A 10,965-nucleotide genomic window follows, 5' to 3' on the forward strand; every position below is an offset into this window, starting at 1 on the left:
TAGGGCTCATCACAGCTGAGATTGTATTTGTACTCATTGTATACAAAACCCCAGTATAATGAAAGATGGTAAAATGTATATTTTCTGTAGCAAAATGTACCGGAAAGGTTTGTTTTGGAGATAAGTGCTGACTCTGTACTTGGTTCAGCATAGGTGCTCCATGTTTGGGGGTGGCTGACAGTGATTATAGAAGATAACTTTCCCATATCCTCTCTTTCAGGACAAAATGCCTGAAGTCAGACAAAGTTCATTTGCCCTCTTGGGTGATTTAACAAAGGCTTGTTTTCAGCATGTCAAGCCATGTATTGGTACGTACTTGTCTAGAAGAAACTGACTCGTTGGCTTATTGATGTTGAATTGTTGATGTTGATTTTTGGCTAATCTCTGTAAATCATTTTTTGTTTTCACAGCGGATTTTATGCCTATTCTGGGTACTAATCTAAATCCAGAATTAATTTCAGTGTGCAACAATGCAACATGGGCAATTGGAGAGATATCTATACAAATGGGTAAGTGCGTCTAAACTCTGCCCCCAGTCATAATACTGTACTACTTTTTGTTAGGAACAGGAACTGTATTGCTTTTGCTGGATAAATGGTACCAATGTAAAGACTGAACTCCTGCTGGATACCAGTTTTTTTTAAAAGCATTGGATTAAAAAAAAAAATTGAAGACATGTTGACTGATTTCCTCAACACTTCTGCAGCAGTTTCCAGAGATCTAGGACACTTGTGGGTTTCTTTGCTTTTACTCTTTTACTTTGAGATGTACATTGCTTTGAAAAGAGGCATCTGCTAAATGAATGAATGTAAATGTACTCTTGTGTCCAATTCAGCCCATACAAGTATTGCCAGATTGTCCACTTGAAATCAGACTTTTTTTACTGGTACTTTACTTGGTCACTTAAGTATAACAATGATGCACGCATTGTGCAAACAGGCATTGGTGTTAAATTTGAAGCTGGGCTGTTGCCTTTCCCTCTTCCAGGTGCTGAAATGCAGCCCTACATAGCGATGGTGTTGCACCAACTGGTGGAGATCATTAACAGGCCCAATACGCCCAAGACATTGTTGGAGAATACAGGTACCACATGGTGATGTGTGCTGAGCTGGGCAGCACTGCGGAGGTGTCTGCCAACACAGTGGGAAAGTCGCAGACTGGAGTGCCTGTTAATCTCACTACTCGCAAGACGTACTTACAAGTTTCAGGGGTTTGTAATTCATTCATCAATTCAGTGTGACTGCGTTACAAATCAACCCTCATTTAATAATTTGGGGGAAAAAAAAGAGGCAAAATACCTCCCTGAATGATTTAAGTATTGAAACCGAAAGAAACTTGTAACTGTACAGTCTTAGTATTAACAGAACTGGATTAAGAAAACTGTTGCCATAGTTTTACATTATGAATCTGTAAAAATTTTATATATAAAAATCTGTGTGGTTAAAATTTATGGCCTACAGTCTGATTTGGCCAAATTTTGCTGTTTTTTCCTTGTTAAAATATTGTATAAATAAATATAAATGCATTTAGAGGAAGATGCACAACACTTAAATGTAATTAAAGATACAGCACCTTTATATATAGAAATCTTCCCTTTGTATATTTTTCATATTACAAGGATTCATTTTGACTGGAAACTATTCAGGTTTTTTTAAAATGGCCACAATTCTTACAATTAGTTTCCTAACAAAGGTGAAAGTGTAATTTTAACATTCTTAGGGCAATATTAGGGCATTCTAGATGTGTTCCTGTTTGTTTGTCAATTTATTTGTTGTTTTAGTTACTGTTTTCAATGTGAATGCATATCTGCAAATAGATGTTGAATGTTGTTTAGTTAAGGATGGCAAATGTTTAATGCAGGATATCTGATTTTTTTTTTTTTTTTTTTCCCTCTCTCTTTGGTCTGTGTATAATTTTAAAAAATCTGTAGCGTTAAATTGCCAGAAGAGACATTTCTGAATGCTGTAAATGAAGACAAAGAAAGGCATTTATTCATTAGGTTTTCCAGGTGGTCTTTTACATGCAAACTGAAATGTCTGCCACATATAAATTGGCAGAAAGTAGTCATCTGAAACCTGGAGATCCTCACATTTCTGCTCACGCCAGGTTTTTACCTTGAAAATTAAATGAAATAATTTTGACTAACATCTATGCACCCTGTCACAAAATCAAAATGATGCCGACAAAATGTTGGGCAGCGGCTTCCTCTGCTGCAACCAATCAGTGTATCCTGCAGTGAACCTGTATCTAATGAGCATTCATCTGCTTTCTGCATGTTTCATTGGATTGTTCATAAATGCCTGTTTTAATGAGAATGTTGCATAGTTTGTGTCTCTTAAACTTAGGTCTCCCTCCTCTGCTTCATACGAATCTGCTGGAATCTAGTGTTCTCCATGTAGTTGGCTTGGAGTAATCTTAAAACCATTTCTTTTTTCTTATGTAAGATTAACCTTTTTGTGAGTTTAAGGGAGAGAACTTGCAAAGCTCAATAGCTTTTTTTTTTTAATTTTTTTTTTTTAAGATTAACTTTTCTTTTTGAAATCTGCATTTTTTTGCAGTTCACCATGTTTTCTTTAAACATCAGCTCAAAACTATTGTGAAATGAAGTGGTACCGTGACTCGCTTTTCAAGCTGAACGCCGTTGCAGTGTTCCTCCTCTGTAGAGTGTGTACTGATCTGTATTTTGTTCATGCAGCATTTTCCTAATGTTACATTGTGCTTTCAAGTGTTCTCCCTTAAATGTTTTGTTTGTTTTAGAGGTTCATATTTGACATTCCCCTTAGTTGGGGTAATAATAATCAACACTAGTGAATTCTTATGTTTATTATCATACACAGGTTCTGTTGATTTCTGTTTCTGAGTTATTTGTTGTTTTTCTTTATTTTTTCTCCTCCCCCTCATTTGCTCATGTCTTGGTTGGCGTTTGGTGGTGTATAACCGTGATTGCGTTACCTTAGCAATAACAATTGGTCGTCTTGGTTACGTTTGTCCTCAAGAGGTGGCTCCCATGCTACAGCAGTTTATAAGACCCTGGTGTGTATTATTCAATCTTTTATTTAATTCATTTCTTCACTCTCCTCTTTGTCTCTCTGTCTCTCTCTTTCAGTCTGAAAGAACTATTTTGTTTCTTAGAATCACAGTCTAATCATTGCCAACCATGTGACTAATCCTGTCCTTTTTTTAGGTCTTGTGATTTTTCTCCTTAGTAGTACCTTTCATGTATATATTTTTTTAATTTTATGTTTATTGTCGCTAACAACTAATTAGTGCATGGGATAAGATTGTCACATGCTTGCTGGTTCAAAAGAAAGGAGGAAAAAAAAAAAAAAAAGCTTGTCTATATGCCAAAAAGAGCATTATCAGTTCACCAGAAGTCTATCCCCAATGCATGATGTTCCAAACTTTATTTTTGGTCAAAATAATTGGTGTATAGAAGGTGCTTTTGGTAGATATCCATGTTTATAGTATAATAATTAATATGAAATAAAATGCCTTTTATTGATATGTTAATTTTTAGTTGTAATGAAGTAGAAATGACAGGTGGCTCTTACTGTGTATGTGAAAATGTGCTGCATTATTTTAGTAGTCCAAAGCATTTTCAAAGGCATACTACACACAATAAATCTTTTATGAAATCCAATAGTTTGTAAACTCCAGAATACTAGAACATTTAAATAATTAGCCTAAATTAGTAATTAACAACTTGGGTGGTTCCCTGTGTCACAAACGCACTAACTAGTAAATGAATACTTATTAAAATGACTATTTTTCAGGATTACAGTTTGTAAATTTTCAGTTCAGATCTAAATCTGACCTTTCATTTATTTAAAAAAAAAAAAAAAAAAATTAGGGAAAACTATAATTAAAGCTGGAACCCAAAGCTTATTTAAGTATAATTAATGAGAACCACAGTATGTGCTCATGTAGTAGATCTGACTGTTTGGAAATGACAAAGTATGCTAGCTGCTGAAAATGAGAACTGTGCTTAGTGTGAATCTTTCTGGTGTTTCTGTTGGCAGGTGCACCTCTTTACGTAACATAAGAGACAATGAGGAGAAAGACTCTGCTTTTCGAGGCATCTGCACAATGATCAGTGTCAATCCAGGAGGAGTGGTACAGGTGATGCCTTGATTTTTTTTTTTTTTTTTTTTCTTTCTTCCCCCCTCTCTCCTCCCTTCTATTTTGAGGTCAGAAGTCTGCAGTTGAATTTGAGTGGAGGTCAGACTTTTATCTTTTGAACACATGGCTTTCTCTTGTCTCCTATAGGACTTTATATTTTTCTGTGATGCAGTCGCCTCATGGGTTAATCCTAAAGATGATCTACGAGACATGTTCTGTAAGGTAAAGAGAACCATTTAACTGCTAAAGAAAATTTGCTTTGGTATGTCCTCTTGCATGGATTGATGTTACTAATTTTTCTTTACAGCAACAGATTGTCATCTTCATTTTGAATGCTTAGTGCAGATTTTTAACAGCATATGCCATTCTCATGTTGACCTATGAGCTATGTTCAAGGTTACATTTCCAGTGCTCTCTGGATTCACTCAGCTGGTAACATGCTGTTTCAGATCCTTCATGGGTTTAAGAACCAAGTGGGAGATGAGAACTGGAGGCGGTTTTCGGATCAGTTCCCCTTGCCTCTGAAAGAGCGCCTGGCGGCATTCTATGGAGTGTAACTTTGTCAGTAGGAGCAGTCCTGATCTGGGGGTGAGTTTTTTGTTCTGCATTTAACTTTTGGATCATCGCATTGCCTACATGCTGTACCGTGATACAGTTACATGGGTTCTCAAGAACTCGTGGTCTCATGCACGTTTAAAACATGTGTTTCTCATGATTCTGTACTGAATGTAATTTACCCCATTAAAAACAAATTCCTTTATTAAAATTGGAAGTAGGATTGAATTTTGCCAACCATATTTAATGAAGTTTCAGTTTTCAAGCTGCAAGTGTCTGTCACATTTTACTTTCTATAAACGCACTGTTTACCCTTAAACAGTGCTGCTTTCAGTTGCATTCATTAGCCCCTCCCCAGTGGCTTAATGGAGTAAATTATTGGCCTTCCCTGAAAGAAGTAATGAATCATTCTCATGCAAAACACTTCTGGTTTGTTACATTTAACCTATACATCAAATTTTGGGTGAAGTGTTTTGGCTGAAAAACATTAATGTTGCTTATGAATGTTCATCTTGAATTCTGCATGTGTGGTAAAACTCTAAAAAGTACGCTTAGTTTATTACCTTTACAGTTTGTGTTGCAGTGGGTGCAATGGTCTACCCTGATAGATATGTTCAGGTTGCAACACATGTATTTATTGGATAAGGTTGAAGCTCTTGAACAGGAAAAAAGTTCATGGACACTAAAAGTATGCCTAATTTTTGTAAATTCTCCCAACCAACTTGTCTTAAATTTCTGCATTCTTTGCATAAATAGTATTCAATCTTCTGTGCACAGTATGTGATGTCCCCCCCTTGCTTTTTTTTCAGGTCATTCACTGTGGGAGACAACGGGGAGCCTCTGTACCCAGGGAAATAAATGCCCTTTGCTGGGGGGAAAGGGGGAACCAGTGGGCTGGGTGGGACTCGGTGCCTTCCCAGCCCTTCTGAGCGGGGTGGGAGGGAGGTGTTGGCCGTGCAGCTGTTTACACGGACAGGTGAATGGGAACCGTCAATTTGGAGGGAGGAAACAATTAAGCTTTTCACGACTCTGTTACAATGAAGAACTAAACCAAGATTTTTGTCGTTTTGTAGAGCACATCTGTATAGGTGTGGTATTAAAAAAAACCTCTGGGAAAACTGAAATTTTGTTTTTGTATTACAATGGGTTTAAACTTAAGAGTATTAGCACAAAAACATTGCTGGGGATTTAAAACTGAAGTATAAGTTGGAGTACATACAGGTATAAGACAGTAGAAAATAACTGCATAGAAACATACATGATGAAGCAAATGCTTTTCAGAGCTAACTTGTCCATGTCTCTACAGTGGACAGCTACTAGCCACAAAGAGTAGATGGTGATGAAAGAAAGTAAAACTCTCACATTCAAGACACAGCCTAGCCAAACGCTAGTCAGTTCTCTATGTCTGCATATCATAGGAATAAAATGCATCCTCATATGTCACAGTTGGAATATTTACTGAAACTAGGTGGGACAATGGTAATGCCTTCATAAAACTTAGACTGTTGACATAAGCAGGTTGGCAAATGCCATAGAAGTGCATTTGAATTTTGTTGTTTTTTTTTTCTTTTTCTTTTTTTCTTTTTTTTTTTTTTGGGGGGGGGGTGATTGAAAGTGGTCTTAGAAAAATAGCATGCTTGCATTTCAGTGGGGATGGTGTACATCAGCAGCAGTGTGTTGCCCTGTATTAAAATTCTGTTTTTCTTTTGGTGTAGAACTTCTGATTTCTATTAAGGATAGGTTTAAGTCCAGTAGCTTCCAATTACACACCAGGAGATACCTGTAGAACTTAAGACTAAGGTTGATCATAGTAGCGTCTCCAAACCTGCACAATGTGGGAAGCCGATATACCTGTGCAAACATTGCTCCTGTGCAGTCATTGTAAATGTACTTTCTGCATGGACATATACTAGTGAACATCCCAGACTTTTCTGGGACTGCAAGCTGTGTGGTTAGGAAAGCAGTTAAGGGCTTTGTTGAACTTTAGTTGGCTCTGTTAGGGCAACAATCAGTTTCTGCTTGAGGTTCATGGTTGTCCATCTCCACTCAATGTTCTCGTTTTCATTATATTTCATTTTTTCTGTCTAACGCATGATCGTAAGGATGCTTTAGTTTTTAATTTTTTTTTTTTTTTTTTTTTTTTTTTATTCTGAAAAGGATATAATAAGCAGGGTACTCAAACTTGATCCGTGCATGTTGGTGGCCCTTACTACCCTTATTAGATTAATGGGTACTTACATAGAACATGGAAGGTGGTTTATGACCCTCTGTCACTTTATTTGGCTATTTGTTTCAATTTTTTTCAGTCTATATTGTGAGAGTATGTCCTTGTTTGTTTAACCTGTCCCTTCACTCTAATATGTATTTGTAATATTGTTTAATACTGTGAATCTGGGACAAAATAGATCTGGTACTTCTGTGTGTTTTGATTCTCAAGTGCAAGTCTTGAATTTGTAAGTTGTGTGACTGTATCCCATGATGAACATGACGAAGAGGTGGGGATTATGAACAGATCTTAAAAAAAAAAAAAAAACGCTCTGCTGGTCAGAGTGTGGCCTGCAGCGTTTCCCCTCTCAAGGCATGCACATGGGTATGAAAGTGTACCTTTGTGCACTCGTGCATCCAATTCTAAAGCCATAGCAGACTTGCTGACTGGTGGGAGCCCAAGCCTAATAGTAGAGTTCAAGTACTCTTATTTTAGTGGATCTCTGCATGTTCTCATTCTGTGTGTGACGGATGGATGGAAGAATTGATTGCACTGACTTAAACCGACACAAGTGTCTGGTTTTTAGGGATTATTTTATATTTTAAGATGCTTCTGAATGCTTGAGAGCATGCCATTTTCCACATTCCTTTTCCCCCCCCATTTCCCTCAACTTCATGCCTTCTGCTTTACTTGAAAAGGAGTATTTCATGTACATTTCAAACTTCAGTCCTAATGCATATTCATGACCCTTTTGTTCACAGCTTTGTGGGTTATCTTGTTGCCTATTAATGTTTTTATTTATTTAAAATAGTGCTTTAAATTTCAGTGACTATGAAATCATTAACCATTGGAGTTGCAACATTAAATCTAAGTCCTTTTATATGAGAATAAGCTACCACAGACATTTTTGGATTAGTTCCACTGTGTGAAGTTTGGTCAAAACATACATGCATTTAAAGGACTATGCAGAGTCTTACTGAAATAGACTTTGAATGTGGAAAATTGGATGGCCGTATTTTGAACACGAAACTACTGTTTAGTCACCTCAAATATTTATTTATTTATTCTAAAAACTGATTACTTGTTCCTCTGCCTTAGGATATAAAACACCTGAAAGAATGAACAGTATAGTTACAAGAAAAAGTAAACATCATGGGATATGTGAAGCACCTGTTTTTATGGTTTTCATGTTTGTGCTGTGTGAATGTTTCTGAATTTGTGATATTTTGTCTTGTCACATTCCAGATGTTTGGCATGCTTAAAGCACGGCTTAATTTGTCTGCTACTTTCACACTGAAGACGCTTTTGGTGTGCTGTCTTACAGATATGGCCGCTGCTAAGTGATGTAGTTTTCTACTTGAATATTTTTGTTGTAGAAACCTCAGGAGGTCTGTGTTTACTGTTTTATATGTATGCCTTTTCCATTTGAGCTTCCCCTCCGAAGGACTCTAACAATAATAGACTACAAAGCAACTCCTGTTAAAGCCCACATACTTTTTACGCAAGTATTAATTTTAGTAACTTCACTATCTGACGGAAGCTTGACTTTCATGATCATGATTTTAAGAAAAATTCTTGGCAATGTAGAGAGAAATAATACTCATTGTATTTAAGTGTCAAGATGGAACAAAACAAAAAAACAGCCATAGCAGAATAATACACTAAAATTAATGAGCTGGAAGGAAAAATAAAACTGGCACATAACAGAAGAAAGGGGTGGTGGGGATAGATGTTTAGGTTCACTGTTTAAAAAGTGTGGAATTTACTGCGATGCCTTGCAAATCAGCTGGATGATTTAAGTGGAAATAGTACTGACTGGGGGGATGCATATTGCACATCTTGATTTTATCTGGTCTGACTTGGGTGAGGGAAGGGAATTTTTCTATTGTGGGGGTTATTTGATTAAAAAAGCTTTATGAAACTTGTCCCAAGTTTCTTAATACTGCACCAACTACTGTAATGTTAGAATGTCTCCTTCAAAACCACCATCCAGCAAACCTCTTTAGCTCTGTATACTTGACTAGTATTTCTTAAAGTCTGCCTTCACTCTTTCGCAAACATAAGAGAACTTAATTTTGAATAGTAATATGGTTTTAATTTTTGATAAGCTGCTGAATTTTAAGGAAAATTTTTTTGGGGCCACCAAATATTTTGGATCATGCAAAGAATATATATTGTACTGTAGTAATTTTGTAATGACATTTGTATGATGTAGTGATAGATGTGAATGTTAATCACTGCTTGGATCTGTAAATTGTTAAATAAATTGTTTACATACATCAATGAAGCTTGCTTATTTTTAAACTGGTCAGCTTCAGTGTAACCCAACACATTTCCTCTGGTGCATTACTCCAGTTCCTGGACTCCACCTCAAGAGTAGCTCAGTCTCCTGTGCATTTGGTCACAAGTTTTCCAATTGTGTGAGTAGGATGCAATAACTGTGAATCACTGACTCTAATACAATTGTTTGCTGCCCTTATTCAGAAGTTGTAATACCAAGCATTTACATGGGTATTCAATAACAAAATGTTTTGAAAGTAAAAAGCACTGGCTGTAGGACAGTCAGTACCTGATGTCATCCTTTTCAGTGAGGGATGTATTTAATAATCCAAGTCCTTGGATAATCTTTGACTGCTCAGCTCATGGCTTTTATTCAAAGTGACTTGTAGTGGCCATTTATACAACTGGGGATTTTAACTGGGCCAATTCAGGGTGAGAGCCTTGCTCAAGGGTACTACAGCAGGATTCCTAGTGGAACTCGAAATGGCAGCATTCAAGTGCAACTATTTAACTTGATTGGCAACATGATGGCATAGAAACTTGTGCTCATGTAAAGCAACCACAGGGTAATTTAAAAGTTCGAGACTGGCTGGAGTTTAAAAAAAAAAAAAAAAAAAAAAAAAAAAAAGTTAAATATTCACACATTTAGAATATTTACAAGCAGGGTCACATTGTTCTTTCTGTAGGGCAGAGTTAAGTTATTCAGAGCTGGGAGCATAATGCCATACTACTGTAACTGCTCTCAGCTGTTAATTTAGTAGGTAACTGATTATGGACCTGGTTTTGAAACCTGGGGGTTGCTGGTTCATGTGCCACTCTGCTACTGCTGTAGTGCCTTTGAGCAAGCTGCTTACCTTGAATTACCCCAGTAAAAATTTCTGTATATCAAAATGTATGAAAGTGTATGGAAAATGAGGTAAATGTCACAGGATCTACACCCTAGTACCTATAAATCCTGATCATTCACTGCATCCCATCAAAATATTCCATCTCTGGCTGCTTGGCAGTCCCATGGTCAAGGAGTTTAAAACAAAGTCTGTAGGTTTTCAGTTTTTGTGAAATATCTCAATCTTGAATGTTGTGGAATGAGCTCCTGCTATCTCTCAGAACTACTGAATCCCTTGCACAGTTCAACAGTCTCAAAACCCATCTCTTTTAGAGCTACTTCTCTCCTGATCTCTTAACAGCTCCATAAAGTTACACTACATCACGTGTCATGAGTTTGTGTTCACTATTTGATTCAACTCCATAGTGTAATGTGTGCTGGTGAAAATGGTGTTATCAGACTAGTGCTTTGATAATTGCATCTATCGACAGACTGTGTAATGCACCTTTGTTTCCTATCAGCTGTATGTACATTTGCAAAATAGCTTCTGCTAAAAGAATAAATGTATGTAAAAGTGACAGCTAAAGTATGAATTAATGAAATCTTTACTCCTGCAGCAGTACCCTTGAGTAAGGTATTTTCCAGGAACTTTAGCAGTAACATAAAATTTAGTGGCCCTCATTTCAGTAAGCTGGTCTATGTCCTTGAACATAGTAAGAGGAATGAGGGGAAATAGTAAAACAATATGCCAAGTATAACACAAGATGGGTGCTAGGTCTTCACAAAATGAGTAAAACAGAGTAAAAGTGGAACAGCACTCATGTTTGTACTTTTGACTATTGCGATATGAGATTTTTGCCTGGACTGTCTTGGGCCCAAAGCCTTCAGGGTGTATGGAACATTTATGAAACATACAAATACCATTTGAATTAAATTCTTAACACAAATACAAAACAAAGACATGTTATATTTTGCAAAC

The 10,965-nt window shown here is 36.7% G+C and overlaps 1 protein-coding gene across 3 annotated transcripts in view; it reads left to right on the top strand.

Moving 5' to 3' along the window:
- Window positions 1-7,050, top strand: part of tnpo1 (transportin 1) — a 32,135-nt gene extending 25,085 nt beyond the window's left edge. For 2 of the 3 annotated variants that reach the window (XM_018736735.2, XM_018736736.2), the window contains 8 exons: window positions 221-308; window positions 411-509; window positions 988-1,083; window positions 2,958-3,033; window positions 4,020-4,119; window positions 4,267-4,341; window positions 4,569-4,707; window positions 5,484-7,050. In XM_018736735.2, coding sequence (XP_018592251.1) covers window positions 221-308; window positions 411-509; window positions 988-1,083; window positions 2,958-3,033; window positions 4,020-4,119; window positions 4,267-4,341; window positions 4,569-4,676 — 642 coding nt within the window. In that variant the 3' untranslated portion in view covers window positions 4,677-4,707; window positions 5,484-7,050. Of the gene's footprint in view, window positions 1-220; window positions 309-410; window positions 510-987; window positions 1,084-2,957; window positions 3,034-4,019; window positions 4,120-4,266; window positions 4,342-4,568; window positions 4,708-5,483 lie in introns of those variants that run through there. The other variant, XM_018736738.2, reaches the window with a different exon arrangement.
- The last annotated feature ends 3,915 nt before the right edge of the window (window positions 7,051-10,965 follow it).

This window comes from Scleropages formosus, chromosome 6 (genome assembly GCF_900964775.1).
Source record: "Scleropages formosus chromosome 6, fSclFor1.1, whole genome shotgun sequence".
In the NCBI taxonomy this organism is placed as follows: domain Eukaryota; kingdom Metazoa; phylum Chordata; class Actinopteri; order Osteoglossiformes; family Osteoglossidae; genus Scleropages; species Scleropages formosus.